This window comes from Aplidium turbinatum, chromosome 2 (assembly GCF_918807975.1).
Source record: "Aplidium turbinatum chromosome 2, kaAplTurb1.1, whole genome shotgun sequence".
Classification (NCBI taxonomy): domain Eukaryota; kingdom Metazoa; phylum Chordata; class Ascidiacea; order Aplousobranchia; family Polyclinidae; genus Aplidium; species Aplidium turbinatum.
Window position 1 is genome coordinate 32,334,214 of NC_137473.1, and position 22,288 is coordinate 32,356,501.

At 36.1% G+C, this 22,288-nt stretch overlaps 1 protein-coding gene across 1 annotated transcript in view; it reads left to right on the forward strand.

Moving 5' to 3' along the window:
• The window catches only part of LOC145788509 (plexin-B2-like), a 59,886-nt gene that overhangs the window by 34,788 nt on the left and 2,810 nt on the right, over positions 1-22,288 (forward strand). Inside the window, exons 18-39 of the mRNA XM_082600272.1 lie at positions 1,379-1,463; positions 1,998-2,106; positions 3,688-3,887; positions 4,359-4,535; positions 5,612-5,840; positions 6,447-6,586; positions 8,481-8,611; positions 9,140-9,199; positions 9,663-9,734; positions 12,047-12,116; positions 12,453-12,599; positions 12,978-13,146; positions 14,658-14,767; positions 15,063-15,114; positions 15,409-15,486; positions 17,002-17,060; positions 17,611-17,754; positions 19,413-19,570; positions 20,041-20,188; positions 20,941-21,005; positions 21,090-21,165; positions 21,817-21,891. Of these exons, the coding sequence (XP_082456398.1) occupies positions 1,379-1,463; positions 1,998-2,106; positions 3,688-3,887; positions 4,359-4,535; positions 5,612-5,840; positions 6,447-6,586; positions 8,481-8,611; positions 9,140-9,199; positions 9,663-9,734; positions 12,047-12,116; positions 12,453-12,599; positions 12,978-13,146; positions 14,658-14,767; positions 15,063-15,114; positions 15,409-15,486; positions 17,002-17,060; positions 17,611-17,754; positions 19,413-19,570; positions 20,041-20,188; positions 20,941-21,005; positions 21,090-21,165; positions 21,817-21,891 (2,554 nt within the window). The remainder of the gene's footprint in view (positions 1-1,378; positions 1,464-1,997; positions 2,107-3,687; positions 3,888-4,358; positions 4,536-5,611; positions 5,841-6,446; positions 6,587-8,480; positions 8,612-9,139; positions 9,200-9,662; positions 9,735-12,046; positions 12,117-12,452; positions 12,600-12,977; positions 13,147-14,657; positions 14,768-15,062; positions 15,115-15,408; positions 15,487-17,001; positions 17,061-17,610; positions 17,755-19,412; positions 19,571-20,040; positions 20,189-20,940; positions 21,006-21,089; positions 21,166-21,816; positions 21,892-22,288) is intronic.

Here is a 22,288-nt window from a genome sequence, read left to right on the forward strand (position 1 = left end):
GTGCCAATTTTGAATTGTGTGCGGCCCGCGAAACGTGTTCATAATTTAGTTTTGTGTGGTGCATGTGAACAATTCATTGTGGAGTGGATTATTGTAATTTCGCACCTTCTGTTAACCATTTTAGAAATTTCCAACCGGTCACCGCTAATCCATTGTATTTAATTATTTGGAACGTCAGCAAATCAGAGGCGGAGCCCTGCTCCCGTCTCTGGCTTTATCGCCTTTTTGTATGATCTCTTAAGACCTTCTGTAGAGCCGGCTTGCGTCAAATTTAGCAGTTGCCTAATGTAGGCCTAGCCTACAAGCAGTTGGATTAGAACAACTTCAGCCTAGCGGCCCATTCCTTGCTAAATTTGTTGAACCAGTTAAAATAGCAAATTTGTTAAAATTAGAAGTAAAGAAGTAGAGGTACGGAAAGAAAAGAAAAAAAAAACTGAAAAAGGGCAAAAAAAACAATTGAATGAACTCAATACAAAACTGCAGCAAAAAACAGCATGCGAATGAAATGTATGGTCACATAAAAGACTTTATGAACAAATTACGACTTTGGAAAGCCACATAGCCTACAAACAGGAAATCGTTTCCACTTTCCAACTTTGAGAGACTATGGAATGCATCCTGAGAAGAAAACTGAATTTGCAGACCAACTTGAAAAATTGTTGTATGAATTTTTGGCTCGTTTCAAGGACTTTAAATCTCATGAACATTTGTTTGGTATATTCTCTTCGCCATTCAACACAGACATTGACAAAGCACCAGGTGATATCCAACTTGAATTGATTGACCTTCAAGAGAAAACAGATTTGAAAGCATTATTTTAGATTTAGAAATGAATCTTGGCGATTTTTACCGAAAACATCTCAACCAAGATGACTTTCCACATTTGAAAAAATTCATGGCTTCAAAAATGGCTCTTTTTGGCTCAACGTATAATTTTTTTCTAAAATAGCATCATAAAATCTCCCTATCGATCGGTTCTGACAGACAAACACTTGGAAAATGGACTTCGAATTGCGAGCCCTTCCATTAAAGTAAATTTGGAAAAAGCCGTGGGGAAAAGGAGCCAGCTGCAAACTTCTCACTGAACTCTTTTAAAGACTGTGTGACAATAGAATTGAATAGCAGTTTTCTTCAGAAATTTAAACGTCTTAACTTATTATTTCTGCAAGGAGATCCCCTAATAATACCATGTGAATAACAAAAAACTACTTTTTTGTGCCTGCAATTACTAGAAATCATATGTTAAATAAACATGCGGCCGCGGTTTCACCCAGTTATTTATATCTGGCCCTCCTGTAGAAAAGGTTGCACACCCCTGATTTAAACTACTATATTCAAAACTTACTACAACCGAACTAATAGCATACGTTTCGTCTAGGGGTGGGGGAACTGCAACTTTACAACTGAGCAGTTTGGAAGGGGTGCACACAGCTGCACTGAGTGTCGGTGGTCAGCCAGGAGAAGTACGTGTTGTGAACATACATAACGTTGCCATATCCTTAATAGGCTACATGTACACGATAAAGAATATTATTTCACAGAATATGATTTGTCCTCAACTTGCTTTTTCTCAGAAAGGGTGTCGGGAATCTTCTGTTCTGATAAAACCAGTTATGCCTTGCAATGCATCTGTTTGCATAAAGATTATGTGCTGTGGTTACCTACATATACATTCCTATAGTAGGTGAACAATATGCCCTGCTTGGATAACAACAGTCTCATAATTTCTCACTTTAAAAGTTAGCTGGCATTAGTTGCCAACGAGTTTAGTTTACAGTATTCTAAATTGAAAAATTAAGTTAGTTTATTATTCATTGAATTTATAATAAGAAACAAACAATGCAGATAAAAGTATGTAACCATTCCTTGAAATGATCATTAATTTTCATATTTTGGATAAAAAGTTGTAACAAAATGCTTAAAATTAATGCCCTAAATAAATGTTGGCTTTCAATCATTTATGCATTAACAACTTGTTACTTATCAACTTTCTTTAGAGTTGCAGTCTCAACATTAACGTTGCTGGTAAACCGGCGAACTCAGTAACCTGCAGACTTTCCAAAGAATTTTCACCAAACAAACGGCGGCGACGACAAGCAGAAAACGGTCAGTTGTGTGAGAAGAGTTCTATTACTCGAACTACACGCATGTATTGCGCTCCGCGAAAAATTGTACATACACGATGCAATTTGTTCTATTTTATACACATTAGTTTTGCCACTTTTTTTTGGATCACGTGCTACTACTTTGTTATTCGTTGCCGACACGTGCCGAAAAGTAAATTGATATTGCATGACAAGTCAATTTCTTTGTTTCGGTAACGCTAAAGGAAAGGGTAAGTGAACTGTTAGTCTGTTCCGTAATGTATGTTGCATGATGTAAAGAAGCACTGATTTGCTGACTGAAATATTGCTGTTCCTGTCACAACCTGGCTCAGCAAACCCACTCTACCACTTTCTACAATCACAGTTTGCACTCATACCCACACGCCCACACGCCCATACAGACACACTAGTGCTATAGCCAAGGGGTTGCCATTGACACGGACCAGAAAATAAGGACAACCTAAAAATTAAATTTCCATACGAAACGAAACAAATGTTTTTGAACAAGTCTTTTCACTTATACGAGCTATGACATATCACATGCCATAGTTTTTGTCAGACACAATCTGTTCCAGCAACTTGTTCGTAGAAAATACTGTACTTCCTGATTCTCACGACAGGTCAGGTCTAGATTTACTTTTACTTGTAGTAGAGATTTAACTGTCTTTTCACCAAGTCTGTTTCTTTCCTTGCTTCACTGAGCTGAAACAAGAGAGAACACCGGCTCTACAAACGCATTCCTGATCGGAAGGGAGACGATGACGCAAACCAACTTGTAAAACAACCGAAAAGATTGCTCTCTAGTAAAAATCTTCATCCACTTGTTCTTAGGTTTATCCTCGTGGAACGCAACATCTGGAATCTTCTTGAGCTGAGCAATAACAGCCGAGACCTCATCGAAGCATTCATTTTTGCTATTTTGAGATCAATTTGCTTCCCCAACCCCTTAACTTTCTCATACTCAATTGTTTGATCTCTTAGCAGGGTCCAGTTGATGTGTATTGGAATGTTGGACGCTCTTCAAATTGATACCACTCATTAATACATTTCTAAAAAAAGATAGAAGCTTTGTAATTGTTAAAAATAAGACAAAATAAGGATTCAACTCTAAAACAAGGACATTTCTTAGAAATAAGGACAAATCTTATAAATAAGGAAGGCATGGCTACCCTGGCTATAGCAATGTTTGTCAGAAAAACAACAAGGTATCAATTGGCTACATATGTTTATCACTCATTAGAAAGTGCGCAATAGGAATTGATGACAGTAGCAATGCGTAGTAGATGCAGTGGTTAATAATTTTCATTTAGGCATTTTTCGATTTTATATCCGTTGCATAGTCTAATGGTGAGCCCTGGTACAATACTCGAAAAGACACCGGTTAGACACCGCTCAAGAGCATGCTGCTGTGTCTTTAGCAGGACTTTTAATGACATGCCTGAAGGGGACATGAAGACTGGCTTTTTGTTTTCCTACTCACTTAATCCAAATCTTCTACTATCGGACATAAAGCCTGGATACGAAAAAAACCATATTTATTGTCACTTTAGATCAATCATCACTAAAATTATTTGCTTTACAGTAGGTGGATCTCAAGAAGCTGTTTTGATACTCAACCAAGCGCATAATCTTGTCGTTGGCCTTGTCTCGTATGTAGAGGATCCCAGTTTGGACGTTATATCAAGTCTACCTTGCGACAGTTCAGACTCTGGCTCCAACAACGCAGAAATCAACAGAACAGACGTGCAAGCAACCGAATCTATCTCAATCTTCCAAATTCCGGTTTGTCAAGTTCAATTGATAATGCAATATTGGTCCAGTAAAGTGGTTATGTTTTGGAACCATACTCTAGTTTTGTTTGCTGAGAATAGCTTATCGAAAGCTCGGCGATGAGGTCATGACTGTTGTAGAACCGTGTGAGTTTTACTATAGTAACTGGAATGTTGTTCCACCTAAATCTCATTTCAAATTTTTTTTAAGTGCAGTAAATGCGATTCCATCATCGTACTACATTTACTGGTCGGAGTTCAAAACTTGTTGGGTTTCAATTTCGTCTTTGCCGACGCGTTATAGACTATTATTATTTTATGTTTAAAAACGTTTGAGAAAGTCAAGCAACAAATTTTAATTAGAAGTTTCAGAAATTGGCAAGAGAGTGCTGCTTACCACCCACTTCTGTCTAGGGCCTAGGCTACTATAGAAAAATTGTTTAGCTGATTGGCTATTTCTTAAGCCATTGTCAACATGTTGCAGGGAAGGAATTTCATTGCCACTGGTGCGGATAATTCTGACTACACGATTTATCTCAACCCCGCTGATTCATCGGAGTCAATTTTATGCAATGTCAGCTACCTTTCAACTACGTCGCTTTTCTGCAGAGCATCGTCATCACAATTATACGATTTCAGAAATCAACGATTGACAATAGAGGTACAACTTCATAATAAAAAAGAAAATTTTCAACACGTTGCCGGATGTCCTAGTGACCTAGTGGTTAAAGCGTTCGCATCTATAGGGGCAATCCTGGGTTCGACAACAAGTCGAGTCAGTATCGTAGTACTTGAAAGTTTAGTATCTCCTGCTCTTTGTTTAAAGCTCAGAATAAAGATATGTGCGCAGTGAGTCTATGTCCAGTTGTAGGTCTATTCCCAAGGGATGATAAAACGTGCATTAGCCTCACCCATTGCGCATGTAGATCTCTGTGGCGTCACCTTACAGGCCTAAACACGCAAGGGACAACTTTTTGTTTTGAAGCATTACTATTACATTATTGGCAATAATTGCAGTAGGCTAAGTTTTATTTTACATTACAAACGTATGTATTACATCAAAAAGTATTCGTTGACTGCCTTTGCAGTCTACCAACTCTAACATCATTTTCATAGACATGGCCACCTGGAGATGCGGCCTGATTTGTCACATTCTGCAGATTTTGATTACAGCTACTGCTAGTGCTTGACTGACATTTTCTGAGATTTTTTTACTTTTTGCTGTCTCCTAATGATATAAAAGCTTTTTGTTGCCTTGGGGAAGCAGTAGCAAATGAGAAAAAGTAAGTTGAAAAACGTTCAATCAGACTGTTATAGAAAAATTAACAGTCTGACTAAACTCTTCGAAATCAAATTTTCTTTGTTTTTCAACATGTGAGGATGTTAAAACCTATTGTGTCATCTGGGGAAAACAGTAAAGAAAGCGTAAAAATATAATTTTTAGAAAAATTTATTTAAACATTTGCGCAAAGTTAGCAAAATCTGGAATTTTCTTCAAAATGTGACAAATCAGGCCGTATCTTTTGGTAGCCATGTCATATAGACTAATACTTAGTAAAAAAGAAGCCGATAAGTTAGAGACGAAGCAAATTGTGCAGTTTTAAAAAATTTCGATCAATATTACTAAGTTTCTGATCTTTACTTCTGTAAAGCAAACTGGAGTGTAGTGATGCTTTTTAGAATGCACTTCAATATCACGGCACAAGATGACATTTTAAACTATTTCCATACCTTTAGGTGTCCATAGGGGAGCTTGTCCTCACAGCAGAAGACATTCCATTTTGCAGCAACCAGAGCATCCTTGTGGTGATCATCACTGTTCCGATCTTGGTTCTGTTAATCATCATCATTTTCATTCTCCTGTTGAGACACAAAGTGAGAATCAAAAAGGAGATTAGAGAAAGGAGAACAACGCTGCGAAAATTGGATGACCTGGAAAACAAAACCAGAGTTGCAGCAAGAAATGGTAAAACTACCTTTTTAATGTACATGTACTAGCTGAAGATGCTATTACTATGGCAAAATCGATTCTTAATAAATTGCACTAAGACGTTAGATTGTTGTGCAAATGATAGCATTTGATGAATGCAAAATAGCAGTATCATCTTTCAGAATAGCCTACTATAGGCACATAACTCACAGTTCAGTGAAAACAAACATGAACTATTTAATTTCGGAAAATCTCTACAAAGAAGATTATAAAGTAGAAGGCACCTCTCTGTAGTATCAAGTAGCTGTTTATTGTATAACTTTAGTCTGAAACTTCACTGACATTAAAATGGAAAGAAAGACATTTTTTGTGACCGCCTTTAAGCAAGTCAAGTCATGACAAAATAGGTGCAAATCGACGTCGTATCGAGAGTCAGGCTCTCTCACCCCACTCAGTCACGTAACTGACTGCTGATAAGTTTTTCTATCTTTGTAATTTTTACTTACTGTACTTGGGGTTTTTGGTGTTAGCATCAGCTTATTCTAAAATTTTGTTTGCAACAATTCTATATTTTAGTGCATGGTGTTTTGTTATCTGCCGTAAATGCAACCAAGCCAAAGAAATGCCATTTCATAATTTCAGCTTACTTTGAGTTGCAAGCGGTTTATATGGACAACCTTTCGGAAAATTTGACTCACAGGATTACGTACCAACCAACAGAAATCTATTTCATTCAGACACTCTTCAATGTTTCCAAGGGGCACGAAGTCTTGGACAAAACTGTAAGTTGTTTTGGTTATTTGTGTAAAGTCTTTTTATCGTCAATTTGAACGTCAAAATTAATTTCGATAAGTTTAGTTGATCTGTAGATATGGATTCTTACTGCAAATATTGTTTTTCTTTGAGACTGAGCTTTTGTTTTTGTCAATTTTTGAGCAATGGTTAAGATTGAAGCTGTAGTGTGCAAGTTTGATTCTTGCCCACGTTTTACAATGTTTAGTGGCACCAAACGAACGCTTTGGCGTCTCGATAGTCAGAGTCTTCAAAGGCAATACCCGCGTTATACACCTACGCAGAAGTTGGATTCATGCAAACTAAAGCAGGAAGTTTATTAAGATTTGACCACAGAAAAACAATTATACTCTAGCTCAGACAATGTTTTGTTTGGCAATGGAAATCACGCAAGCCTTTTTTTCTGTGCACAAACCAAAACCATGAATATATCTGAGGTAGAGAACAAAACCAAACTATATGGACAAAACTTGTGTTGTTTCTGACACAAGGGTAATTAATTATTATGATGTATTAAAGTAGGATGATAAAATTGGAAATGCAATTCTGTAGATTAACTTTTGTTCGGTTTGTGTCTTCCATCGAGGGTAGATATGTGGTTTTATGCGCCTTTCTAAATAACAAACTGCTGCTTGCATGAGATGGCGTGGTCAATATTTTTTCAGCTTTTTGGTTATGTTACGAGACAAAACTATAAAATACTATAAACAAGAAACAGGTTTTCAATATATCTCATTCACAGGAAGAGCTAATTGTCAGCACCTGGTTAATCTATCTTAAATACACTTTTCACTGAAATATTAATTATTTCACAATGTGACAAGGCGTTTATATTGTATTTAGAACACGGGCTACGTATTATAAAATACAGCTCCAGATTGTTGGCTGCATTCTATATCATGTTTTCGTTAATTAAAAGTTTGTCGTCGTTGCTACTTTGTCTAAAAATAGTCTCGTCTAAGCTATACTAAAGTTACATGTCGCGTAGAACCGATACGGAAAATCTAAATTCCAGGAAATGTTTATTTTCTGTCTTCTATGTAATTGTGTTTGGTGAAAGCGTTGGCGCAACATTTTAAATAAGGGAGAGATAGTTTGTTTTATCACAAGATTGAAAAAAAGCGCATTCGAAAGTCTTTTATTTATAGGTTATACTGAATACAAAGTCCAGGGGCTTGTATTCTTCATTCAATAATTAATGCCCTTCACTTGCTTTAACAAAACATGTATTTTTTATAAAGAAAAGATGTTTGTTCTAACAAACATTTGAAGTCTTTTTGAAAGATTTCAATTTGTGGCATTCAAGCGTTTTTTTCCTACATTTTGCAATATTATATTTGTAAAATCTTGCTTTTGACAGTCTTGTTAATACAGTAGGCTACTTTAATTTGAGCTGAATTTTAACTTTAGCAATCAATATAGCAGCTTTTAATGTAATGTTAGTGCCATTTAACCAAAAAAGCACTAATTAAATAAAAATTTTAAAAGTTAATTTTACAATGAAGAATTAACTTTTAGAATGGGGATTGTATATTTACCCTTTCTGTGGTTCCTCGCAACGAAATAATTAGCCTTTACACAAGTACCCCGCTCTTTATCTGATTACACTTCTTTCTATATAGTTGTGGAATGACCAGTAGTTGAAAAGTGATTGCTTCATTACAATCCCCTCTTCTTGGTCTAACATTAAGAAATTTGGTACGAGGCGTGTCTGACTTCAATAACAGAGCAGGAGGTCGCGTGGTAGCCTACTCAAGGCAACCGTTCGTGTGATACGCGATGAAAACAAAAAAGGTCGAGATTGTATAGACATCGAAACTGTGTTTTATCAAACCATCTTTCTTGTACTTAATTAACTTATGTTATTACGTTTTCTTTTGCTAGGCTTTGCAACAAGAGTCAACATCAACAATGGAGGCTATTGAAGACTGGCTTTTACTTTTGAAGAATCGTGATTTTCTAATGATCTTTGTTAGAACGCTGGAAGAACAAAAAAAATTTAACATCCAAGAAAAGTAAGCAAAGCATAGAGTCTATTTATCGTTTGTTTATCGAGTTTATTAAATTATTTCTACATTATTTTGTTTTAGCAAGCAAGGCAGACTGAATAAATTTTTGACTCGGAAAATTGGTTAATGCCTTTATTGTTGCAAAGACAATTTATAAAAATATCGTCTTTTAGGTTTGGTCTAAGGTTTAATCAAACCTGCATTAATATTTCGTAAGTTGACAAAAGTTAGATAAAGTTTTCATTAAAATCATCTTGAATATTTACTTCGGTTTTGAATACAAAAAAACACTGTAACGTTTTGAGGTGAAAATAGCCATATGCAACACTGCATGTTGGGATGCAGTGTCCTTGACATTACAAGAGCCTTGTTAGGTCATAGCTTTGTTTTTATGGCCTAAAGTTTATAAGCAAGTGAATCGTTTTGGTTGAAGTTGTAGTAAAGAACTAAAAGTCAGACAACACTTCAAAATTCACTGCTTTTGTGTTTCTTTTTTCGTGGTTTTAATAATTTTTTGTTATTTATTTATTTCAGAGGAAACGTAGCATCTCTTTTGACGGTTTGCTTGTTTTCGGATATGCCTTACTTTACCAAGTTAGTCCAAAAACATGAATTACTACATCGCTTTTTCTACTGTTCTGTCTACCTTTTGTTTTCATTCATTAAATCTTCTTAGCTCTGTTGTTCACCAGAAGAGGTTAAAAGTTTATGTGAAAGGCCAATAACTGAGTTTTCTGGACGCCTTACCAATTCTTTATATTAATTAATTCAAATCGCAATTAGACTACGTGAAATGACTCAATCGGCTTTGGAGAATGTTAGTGGAAAGACAACTATGTTTTCAGCTATCAGTCATTTTATTATTTTCTTGTAGCAAAAACGTTGAGCACATGAACATTTTGCATTTTCACAATACGTGCTAAGTTATTTCGATTTTTTACAGTTGATTTACCTATAGTATTATAGCAATTTGCTGTATTGAAACTGCCGCATATCGGCTATACGTTGTGTAACTTATCTACTTCACAATATGTATTTAACCGGTTCCTTTTTTTAGCATCATGTTTGATCTTCTTACTGAACTTATCCACAAACATGTTCAAAAGAATCCAAAACTTCTGCTGAGAAGGTGAGACGGTTTTGATTTTGTTAATTCCCCTGTGAGCATCGTATAGTGGCAATTTCATTTAAGCTATTCTATCACAATTCTTGGCAAATCAGCACACTTTTATCAGAAAAGATTACAATTTTAAAACCACGTTGTCATTCATCATCTTCATCAACCAATTTTGATTATACAGGCCATGAATTAATTCTCATGTTGAGGGTGTGGCCTGTCTTCCTGTTTAGGGTGAAGTCTTCCTCTTCACTCCTCACGGTCCGTTGGGTTGGCAGAGTCCATGTTCCGGGCTAAAAGGTCACGCTTAACAAATTCTTCCCAAGAAAGTTTTGGTCTACTCTGACCCCGCTGTGCTGCAATGTTGACACATCTGACCTGAGAGTTCAGCTTGTGCTGCGCTCAACGTGACCAAGTCATTTCATTCTTCCCAATTGGAGGACTCCACCAACGTCTCTTATTTTAAGCCTAGATAAAAGAGTTTCAAACTGGATGTTGTCTTCAGGCTTTATCAGGCAGGTCCATCTTACCATTGCTCTATTAGTATGTTGTAGCCACTTCATGGTGCTTGCTGATGCTGCCCACGTTTCGGAGCTATAGAACATGACACTCTTCACACAGCTGGAGTAAACTTGAATTCTGGTTGCAGCAGGAAGTTGCTTGCTTGTAAGGATAGGGAAGAGTTCTCTGAACTTTTTCCAGGCTGACTTGCACCGTATTATGGCTGCAAGTTCACACCTTCCTCCAGAAGACATGGTATCTCCAAGGTAGAAAAAGTCAGCTATTACCTCAAGTGTGGCACCTTCAACCTCAACCTCTCTTACTGGCCTACCGTCTATGGGTCTTGCTGTGCCCTCACAGCGGGATCATACTGAGCCAGGATGCTTTCCTGATCTTCTCGGTGAGTTCATGTTGAGACCAAAGATCATTACTTTGGTTATTTCTATGTTCACTCTTAGGTCCTTTGCTTACATTTCCTTCTTCTAAGTTGTGGTTCTCTCAACAAGTGTCTCTAATGAGGTCTTGATGACGGCCAGGTCGTCAGCGTACAACAGCTCCCAAGGGAAGCTAGTGCGCAGCTCAAGAGACAGGGCTTTTAAGACGATGATAAAGAGCATCGGGCTCAATACAGAACCCTGATTCACACCCTCTTCCACTCTGAAAGTGTCACTGTACCCGTCTCTAACACGCACACGGCTCCTAGCATTCAAGTACATTGATTGTACTATCCGTACTAGCTGTTCCTCAACATTTAACTTACTCATGGCCTACCAGATCACATTCCTCAGCACTCGATCAAAAGCTTTTTCAAGGTCTACAAAAGCCATATAAAGAGTTACGGCAAGGTGCTGTTCTTGAAGCTGACGGATGATGAAGATGGCATGTTATACCTTGGCCTGGCATGAAGCCGAATTTCATTTCATCGATCTACACTTCTTTCCTAGTCAGTTGTTCTGTTACTCTCTCAAGTATTTTCATAGCCTGATCGAGCTACTTCAAACCTCTACATTTTCCCCTATCCAGAGCATCCCCTTTTCCTTTGTATATGTTGACGATATAGCTTTTTTCCCAATCTGCTGGTATACGGTCTTCGCTGACAATAGCTTCTACAAGATCTCGTATAAGAGTTACTACAGCTTTGCCGGTAGGCTTCAGCATTTCTCCCACTATTCCTGAAGATCCAGGAGCTTTGCCCATTCGCATCTTACTGACGGCACTTTCGATCATATCAATGGTGATTGGTGCACTGGGGCCTTCAACGGGCAGTTCATCTGAGAGATCATCGAGGTTCCAGAGGAATTCTACATTGAGAAGTCGCTCATGGTGTTGTTTCCATGCGACCTTCTTTCCTTCCTCGTCGAGGGAGAGTTCACCGGTATCATTTTTTATGAGTTCATCTCCGCTGACATCTTGATTGTCACGTTAATTATTATTTTAAAATGTAAGGGCTCAAATCAAACAATAAATATTAACTAGTAAAGCAGTTACTTGTGTAAGCGCAACACACAATGTAGCTTACTACTGGGACTGAGAGATATAACAGACGGTGTTAAGCCACTGGCGTAAGTCGGTTTGCTAAATGTGATGCTTCTCAAACTGAATTACTCTGGATTCCCGATATCGTTTAATTTATTTGTTTCTTATTGTAAAGAGAGCTTCTCTTATTATATCTGACTTTGCAAAGCATAGGCTTGCCAAGGTTCTTATCTCCTGATTTAATAACTTAGTGTGTTAAGCATTGCTTACTCATCACACTAGACTGCAGCTGAATTTGTTGATATCTGGTGATTAAAGCTTCTAAATTGTTCAAATCTTTTCCCTAGGTCAGAGTCCGTGGTTGAAAAGATGGTGTCACACTGGCTCTCCATCACTCTCTACGACGAGTGCATCATGGTATGTATCCACGTTGCCTTGAAAGTTGCAGCATTATAAGACTTCAATATTACTGACTGCAGGTTACTGCAAACAAAATGTACAAGGTAGTAAAGGTTTGTATTGAGATTTACACCAGAGCAGTCATGATTTAAAAGGTTCATTGTAGCAAAGTAAATTTGATACTGTGAAGTTTATTCACCGAATAATAATTAGGCTACTACGGTACGTGAAAAAGAATAATGATATTTCATTGATTATAGCAACCAGCTAATGGTGTTTATTGGTTTTTGATTTGTTTTCTCTGTCCGCTTAATGATCATGAATGCTGATAGTCGATATAATGCTTATGTTTAGGAAAAATCTGGAAAGCCGATTTTTCTTCTTACGAAAGCGCTTCATTATCTCGTGAACAGCGCCCCGTGTGACGTCATTGCTCATAAGGCCTTGAACAGTTTAAACGAATCCACTTTGCTCGGGCAGGAGGTCTTGTTCAACACAATGGTGAGGGATTCTTCTACAGTTACGTGTAAAGTTTAAACTTACCCAAAAAGAGCACATGTAGAATTGTAGATGTATATAAGTCTAAAGTGCTTTTTCACTCTGTTCAAATGCCATTGGAAAGTTACAATAGAAAACTGGTGATAAGAGTGATTTAAAGATTTATTTTCACATAGAGCCGCTTGTGCCAAGTATATTAATTGGAACAGTGGGGTGTATCTACTCACGAGATCTATCAGAACGAGACATCTACAGTATGTGCTATTTTCATTTTTTCTTTGTCATCGGGTAACTTCAATGGTAACATCAATCAAGTGTTTATCACTTTATTCACAACTGTCTTCATATAAACATGCCTGTTATTGACCTATTTTTGATCAGATTCTGCGAGCCCAGATTGAAGACCAGGACTCTGGTGAGACGAGCCCCATAACCAAAGTGACGGTGGTCAATGTCGACAGCATCACGCAAGCAAAAGCAAAAATAATCGAAGCTGTGTACAGAGACAAACCCTACAGCGAGTTGCCAAAACCTGATGACTTGGCGTTTGGTTAGTTTTGGGTGGCCGTAGATTCAATACCAACCTTACACAAAGTCTATTATGCATAATATTCACTCATATATATTGTTTGCAATTAACACAAAATGAGCACGGAAGGTGCTTTGTGGGTGTTCATTGTTTATCTGATTTTCAGAGATTTAAAAAATGCACAGTACCATCATGACCTACTAGAACACGGCCAAATATGTTGCTATTTGAGGAAATTTCTAAGAGTCTGAATTGTTACAATCATAGCTATGACAAACCTGTCATCTTTCCATTTCCAGAAGTAGGCCTAATAAGTAAAATAAGCAATATTTGCACCTAGACTGGCTAGACATATGTTTGGGTTGTTTAACCTGAGATTAGGTATGTAGGTTGAGCACAGTTTACACAATAATAATGTAATATGTAAAACTTTTCAACTGCACCCTGGATGTAGTATCGTTTGGTGCAATTGCATGTTCCATTTAAAATATCAAGATTTTTTTGTGGATTCTATGTTGTAAGCTGATCATTGGATGTGCCAATTTAAATTTTAGTTTGTTTTGTTTTTCTCCAAGTTTAATTTGCAAGTAAAATATGTCTTTTGGCGAAAGATCCTGCTATACAAAAAGCCTAACGACTGTATGATGAGATTACCTCCAGGATGCAGTTGGAAAGTCTTACATATTTTACATTTTTATTGCATAAATTGTGCTTAACATACATATCTAATCTCCAGCAAAACAAGCCAAAAATGTGTCTAGATGCAAATATTGCTTATTTTACATACTTCTGTAAGTGGGAAATGACAGGTTTGTCATGGCTATGATTGTAACAATTAAGACTCTTAGCAATTTTCCCAAATAGCAACATATTTGGCCGTGTTCTAGTAGGCCGTGGTACCATACTTTTAAACATTCTTCGTTTAAATTTAACGAAATATTATATCAGCTCTTTTAAACACGCTTTCACTTTTTTAACTTGCAAGTAGGCTACATTAATTTGTTTCAAACCCCTTTTCCGTGTTAAGTTAAAATAGCTTTTTTGATTCTTTTACCAGTGCTGTTAATTTGTACTGGCAGTTGCTTTTGTGTAATTACAAGCTCATTATTATCTACAACTACACCAACAGCAATCTACACTATTGACTTTAACGTAATTATTTTTATTTTTTTGGTAGAAGCTTTCAGCTGAATGAATGTAACGCCAAGACTAAATACCACCAAGTTAAATTTTCAGCAAACTTATTCTATTTTTTCCTGAAATGTATCCACACATGTGATTCAGCACATAGCGTTATATTGGTAATGTTAAAATCGCACTTTCGCTATCATGAAGAATGATTCACTGCATTATGTAGCTAGCTCACTTTCTCACAATGAAATAATGTTTTTTCTTTACAAGGTTGCACTGTTTAAAGTGATTATACTCCTGGTACTCTGTTGTACAGTTACTTTTTCTGTGACAAGTGTAGCCTAATGCTTATTGCCAAGGTTCTACAAAATGAAGTCGCTTTATTTTTTGTCATGTTTTAGAACTCCACGGAGGCATCGATTCAAGGGAGGGTTTAGTGTTGTGCGATATTGACAGCATGTCTTCCATCGAGAGAAACTTCAAGAAAATCAACACATTAAAGCATTATAACGTAAGTGCTGATGCAACATAGCCTACTTTTGTTCCTACAAATTTATAGAGTGTGACTACTGTAGGCTATACCCTTGTTTCACGTAGATACAAGTTTGTTTGAAAACAGGTTCATTTAAAAATCAAAATTTTAACGTTTTTCCTGGGATAGCTTTTTTATTTTTCCTAGCTGTATAACACGGCTTGCTATAATTACTTTTCAGTAAACCATGCTTTAAATGCTAAAGTTGGTCTGAGCTTAAATCTTCTCTAACACAAGATTCTACATGACACAATTGTATTTTATGTGTTTGTAGGTTCCCGATAAAGCGCACGTCATTCTGAAGCCGATAGGAGTTATGTCACCAGGTAGATAAATGTTTTAGTTTATTGCTATTAACGTTGATGAATGTTTGGTGATTAACACACTTGGTAAAGTATTGCGTTGGTTGAAATGACGTTGTATGAGAGTAACGTGTGTGAATATTGTTGAAATTTTCTTTTTATTGCATTATAGTTAATCATTATTGCCATTTCTATGCTAGTATCACAACACTTTTGAAAATAAAGTGGTTTTCATGGAACTTATTTCCGAAACAAAGCGTTGATTAAACGCTGCTCTAACCTGAAAAACGTTTCTTTGTTGTTGCTCACTTTTTCAAGAAAGCGAATCTGGAGGCTTCGAGTTGTTTTATGACCGAACGGAAAGCTTCTGCAATACCATAGTGGAACCGAGTCGTTGTCAGTAACACCAACGTTAAGAAGCCTTTACACTGAGAGGAAAAACTGAGGCTTTCATGCTCTAGTATTGATAAATCAAAAAAATATTTTGAACAGCATTTATTAAGAGACAACAATCCAACCAGCGTTTACTGAAATCATGAAATGCCTCTTCAGTTTCTTTGAGTGTAATGGTTTCTGACTAGCTCGCTTGCTGATAAGCTTGGAAATGCAATGTGGTTTGCTTGCTGCTGATCTCTTTGTGGTTTGGAGTGGACTAACTTTGTATGCAATGTTTCTACACTTTTAAACCGTGTCTTTGAGTAATCATGGGTTGCACTGCGCAGCATGTAGTCGTTCAACTGCGTTAATATTGATCCTTGAACTCAAAACCGCATTTTTAGATGATTAGAAAAAAATTAGATGAATTTCAGTTCTAGATGAATTGTTTTTAATTGTAAAATAGCTTATTTCATTCCCTTTTAGTGAACCGCATACTTCTCTTGGACATCGATCGCTGCTGATGTTTCTAGGCTTAGACTTGAAATGATTTAAGCGCAAAAATTATTAGCACATAATGGTTTTCGACTTTCTACATCCAAAATCTGCCATGTTTACTTTCAGAAGATATTAACGTAGTTAATCATGTTTTCTGGCAGTCGAGTGTAGCAAGAATCGATAGCGATAGACACGTGTTTTGCCCACGACGCTAGGAAGATCGCTCCTTTCAACTGTAATTAATGATGTTAATGAATTTTGATAAAACAAGTTTCACAATTTTTGGCCAAAATCGCAAAAGTCAACTCAACATTGTCAAATCTAAACTCAACAAGATTCAAAAACAAAATGCTATTTTTGTGTGCAAGCTGCATGACAGGCTTCCTGGCATAGGTTTCGACAAAAAATGTTTGGAAATTTTGTACAGATTGATATCATATGTGGTTACTAAAGAATACTTAGCCTACTGTATGAGCATTGTAATGTCAAAATATTAAGTGTCGGTTAAATTGTACTTGTTGTAACATCACTTAGAAGTTATTTTGCAGCAGTTGTGACTGAATATCTTGCTGGCAAGCCTGATCACTTTGATTGTGCAATGTGCATGCGCTTTACCACTGTTTTACACGTGTTTTGACTATTGACAAAATAAAATCAGTTGATTATTTGCTGATTAACGTTTCTAAAACCTTAAATCAACATAAAATTCGTTGATTTTAACAACTGAGCACTGTCACTGTTGGTTCATTTGAATTTAGAATTTTATGACGTAGAAACAATGTCATGATGCAAAAGCAACTTTTGCTTGTTTTATCAGAGCACAAAAGTTTCACTGTTTGTGAAGTGTTCAAAGATATTAAATAATGCATGTTGGGTTCAAACACTTTATCGAAAGCAAAAGCCAAGTGAAACTTTGTCTATTGATGTCAATTTAACATCGTCTAAAGTCTAAACTTATTTAAAACCAGTAGGCTATATGAATAACATATAAAAAAAATCTACCTTTAATGGTGACAGCTTGTTTATTTTATTTTTTAGTTTCTCAGAGTTCTGAAGCTCCTTTACTTCAAACCAAAAGCAAGAATATATATCACTTGGTAATGCTTTAGAAACTTAAAGTGTTTAAATAAACGCAGGAAATCTGATTTAAGACCTAAGTCCGTGGTAATGCCTATCATAGGATTAGCTTCTTTTAGTTTAAAGTATGTTGATTTTCCTAAACAGTATTTTCAAACTTGACCTTTTAAACTTTTTGAGAATAATTTTTTGTAAGAAAGTTTGAAGTGAAAGATTATAAATTCCCACATAGCTTGTTTGATCTTTATACTTTACATCTATTCCCTCTAAAGAAAGTCCAAAACTCCAACTTTTAAAATGCCAATTTTCTATCCAACTAAAATTCTTACGTTACGTTCATTGTATTGTTGCTTTTGTTGAACAATTAGCCATTTTTACATGTATTTTTGTGGCAAAGGTGGCCGATTGTAGTAACTTCAAACTTGATTCTGAACCATGCAAATGCCTTTGAATTTTCACTTTTTTTAGATCGGTATTATTTAATTGCAGATACTGTTTATTTAATTTTGCTATTAAACAACTTAAAAGTACGTCTCTTTCAATTTAAGTTAAAATTCGTTTTGCTCTTAGGTTCGATTGAATGATGACGAGAGAACAAATGGTTATGCGGATGTTGAGAATGGAGCAGGAGGAAAAGGAGCCAGTGAGTTTCTTGACGGAATGATCCAGAGACCCTTCCAAGAGATCTTTCTCACCAGAATGGTCAGATCAAAGGTGGGTTGGTGTTTCTATTTGCTCGTTAACTATCGTTCGCTGTTGATAGTTAGTTTACTATGTTTTTGTTGATGAGTGCTACAATGCCCAATATATCTTCTATTATATTCTACTAATATACAGTATAGTATAACTTCTTTGCTGTTTAAGTGCAGTTGAATAAATGTTGTGTTATTTTTGCGTGCGGTACTAAGTTATATATTTAATATTTATACATTTGCTTTAAATCATTTTCTTTTGCTGCACGAACATCTCGTTGGCACTTCATACTTTGTTTAAGATTAAACTAGTCATGTTCAACAACAATTTTCAAAATTCTTTCTCGATGATTCGTTGATATGCTTAAGCTATCTCTGCTATTGTTTACAAAGAACATTAAGTTGGAAAAATATGAAGTTTAATTTAAAATAAATTTAAAATATTTTAGGTAAAAGTTGATGGTACAAAAGTTTACAAGTTGCCACATGCAGGGCCCACAAGAGGGGGGGACAACCAGTGCATTGCACCGGGGCCCGGTGAGTTGAAGGGGGCCCGACAAAATGTCTAAATTCACGCGATAAAAAGATTAATTTCAACGATTTTGCATAAAATATTGTTTTTATATTAGTTCCGTATGTCGAATGCTACCCTTAGCCTAAGGCTACCCTTATGGGTAACCTAGGCTATGCCCTTTTTTAAAATTACAAAGTATTCAATTTTTTGAGTTTAGGGGGGGCCGACAAAATGTTTAAATTTGCGTGCTCAGGTCGATTTTGCATAAAATATTGTTTTTTATATGAATATTAGTTTTGTATTTTGAATGGGCCCCGCATGGGTATGCCCTTTTTTAGAACAACAATATTTTCATTTTTTTGCGTTCAGGGGGCGAATAAAATGTTTAAATTTGTGTGTTAAGGTCTATTTTGCATAAAAAAAATTTTAATATTTTGAAGTTGGTATTTCTTATATTATGAAGTTGGTATTTCTTATATTGAAGTTGGTATTTCTTAATGTCATGAACAATAGCAATGCAGTCATCCTAAGTTTGCTGCCCTAGTCTCTGCAGATTTCAAGGTCAGAAATGGTATTGTATGTTAATGTAAAGCTGTAAGCACACATATTATGCAATGCTATGTCCGCCATGTCGGATAGTATTGCAATTTTATCTTCGAAATGGCTGATTTTACTCACTTGTTGCCATGGTTACAATCAGGTGTTGCCAGAGTTAGGAAGGGTTATAGTTAGGAAAGGTTAGGGTTTTGATCTTTGCCCACGACTAAAAAAAATATCCAAAATACAAGTTTTTGTTTTCAACAGCTATAAACTTTTCTTCAAATTAGGGCAGAATTCCATATCTGACAACGCTATTGAGGCTATATTTACACTATTGAGTGTTTTAGCATTTTATCTTTGTGTATAACTAGTGTGTATCTGTGAATTTAAAGTTATATTTACAATAGTGCATTGTTTGTGAAATAATGGAGTGTTAATACTTTAACCTAATTTATCCTTTGTAAGAACGCGCACCGCAAATTTTGCTTGTGATTGGTGAGATATCACGCGACACGTCGCGCTGGGAGGCCCGGCAGCAACATCTGCACCGGGGCCCGGCAGAGCCCTTGGAGGCCCTGGCCACATGGTATCAAATAGCTACATCGCCTGCAATCTTTCTCTTTCAGTTCACCGTGCATGAGTACGTGGATGGAGTATTCAAATCTATTCTGTGTCCTGAACCTATTCCTTATCCAGTAAGGTATTTCTTCCAATTCCTCGACAGGGAGGCAGCCAGGCACAAGATAAACGATGATGAAGTTGTCCATATTTGGAAAACAAACAGGTGACTTCATTTTTTAATATTACTTTGCAATATGTTGCTCACATCATCTGATTATTCGACATATTTTAAAGTAATCACTGAGAGTATTTCACGAATGTTACAAAGCGACTTAGTAGCTTACCAATTTATTTCCGATGACTATGAAAATTTCAAACGAAATGTTTTTAAACTTTACGAGCAAGATATTTATTTGTCACCAAGCACTATTGCTGTAAAATTTCTTTTTGACACTGAACGTATTAATTTTTTTCATTGTATTCCACAATCTTAATTTAAGGAAGTACTGCATATACGGCAGTTAAACAAGATCCAACTTTATTGCAGTTGTTATTTGTCTGTTGTAAAGTATTTTGGCCTTGACACACAAAGTTGTAAAAAAGACAAAACAACTAAAACGATAAAAATTAGATAGTATTTATTAATCATGTTTTACAAACGTTCAAACATCTTTGCAATTTTCCTTCTACCAGCCTTCTCCTTCGTTACTGGGTCAATGTCTTGAAGAATCCCGAGTTTTTGTTTGATGTTAACAAGACACCTATTGTGGACAGCTGCTTGACAGTAATAACACAGGCTTTCATGGATGCCTGCACTACTACCGATAGAAAGTTGGGCTACGTGAGTTGAATAAACTTTTTTAATTTATTTGTAGTTTAGATTGTGAAAGATTTATTTTTACACATGTGTGGAATATTTTCTCGGTGTTTGTGTCTGTCAATCTTGTTTAAATCAGAGTATCTTCTAAGATCAAATATATTTTGACGCTATAGTATTCTATATCCTTGCTAGGCTACATTGGTTACTTGCAAGTCTTTCGCTCGGCAAAAGTGTCGAAAGGTTAATTTTTCTTTCTGAACATATAAAGCCGCTTTTCTGTACTGGCATTTTGTGACCAGTAGGCTACTTTTAAAACTTTACTCCTCCATTGAATAAACCGTTTCTGAATTAATTTGAAAACTGGCACTCTGGACTACACAAACGTGGTGTGTTTAATTGGGTTCTGTTGCAGACGTACAATCATAGGCTACCTCGTTCGTAACAGCTGTTCGTATCGTGCCTTTCGTGTCGTAGGCTACCGTATTACACTGGTTCAGAAGTAAGAGTTCGTTTTACTAAGCCGTCCAGGTCATGTTTGGAGCGGGTGTAGGTTCATGCTTAAAAAGATGTTCACTAAAGTGTCCATAAATTGGCTGAGTCTAAAACGCAATCATTCCGTTTTCGTTTTTGCTCAAGTTTATGTCTTCTCCTCAGGGATAGTGAATGTGACATTTTCTTCCTACCATCGGATCATATGCTCTTCAAAATAGAACTTGGTACTGGCAGAATCATGGTAAACCGTTGGTTATATGTTGTGTACTTTTGTTTATCAGGATTCACCGTCAAACAAGTTGCTCTACGCCCAAGACGCAACCCGCTACAAGTCCATGGTGACAGAGTAAGTGCTGTCTTTTGATGATCAGGATCTTTTTAGTTTAGTGCTTACAATGCTTTCACTATTGATAATACCTTTCTCTTGCAGGTTCTTCATTAAAGTAGCAAATACCCCTTGGATGAAGGAAGAAGACATAAATCACATTTTGAGAAAGAACTCACAGGTAAAATGACTAGAAATGTTCAGAAAGTTGCTTTTATTGGAGGATTTCTTAAAGAAGATAAATGCAAATTTAATGAGCGAATACTATTGAGTGTTTGAATGTACAATGAACAAACATCCTATAGGTATAACTCCTGCTGACCAGCACAAAGCTTTGTCTTGGCGAGATAATTCCAGATTAACATACTCTTGGTGTCCGACGTTTTTTTCGTAAACAGTTGTTCGTAAAACAATTGTTCGTAAACAATTGTTCGTAAAACAATTGTTCGTAAAATTGATTCTTCGTAAAACAATTCTTCATAAAGCATTTCTTCGTGCATGCAATTGAGAATTGATGTATACCAAGAAATAATTTACGAAGAATTGTTTTAGGGATTTAATTTTACGAACAACTGCTTACGAACAATTGTTTTACGAACAAGTGTTTACGAACAATTGTTTTACGAACAATTGTTTACGAACAATTTGCCTATAACCCATACTCTTCTAGATAAATATAAGAGATTGACTTTTTGTGTTCTCATTCAACTGTTTTATATCTTCTCCAGTACGCAGAATTCAAGACACGATTTGAAAACTGTTATAAATATGGTTTTCTAATCCTAAGTTAATCTTTTTATGTGTACTTTTACTATTGTACTTTGTGTTTTAGCAATATGCCGACAAGTTCAATTCTCACGTTGCAAGCAAATTATTGTACAAATATCTCTTCAACTACAAAGAACAAGTGAGTAGTTGCTTTTGAAAACTCTATGACAAGGGTCTCAAACACGCGGCCCGCATGCGGCCGCGATGCATTTGTAAACTTTGAAATTATTAACAATTACAGCAGGCTACTGATTTTTTTCTATAGATTTAAAAAGATAAGATACACTCTAAAATTGCCCAAAAGATCAGAAAATACCATTAAACTTCACACGACTTGTAGCGCCATTTCATTGCTTGTAAGAAACTGGTATTGTCACATCACAATGCCTATTCACTTATTGTGTCGTTATCGCAACAGTATATCGCAACTTATAGGCAAATTGCTGAAGTCAGTTCTTTAAGGGTTTATTTTTTTCTGCGCTTTTGAAAGTTGATTGCAAGATTTTTACTCTCCAGTTCTGTTCTGTCGTTTTAAT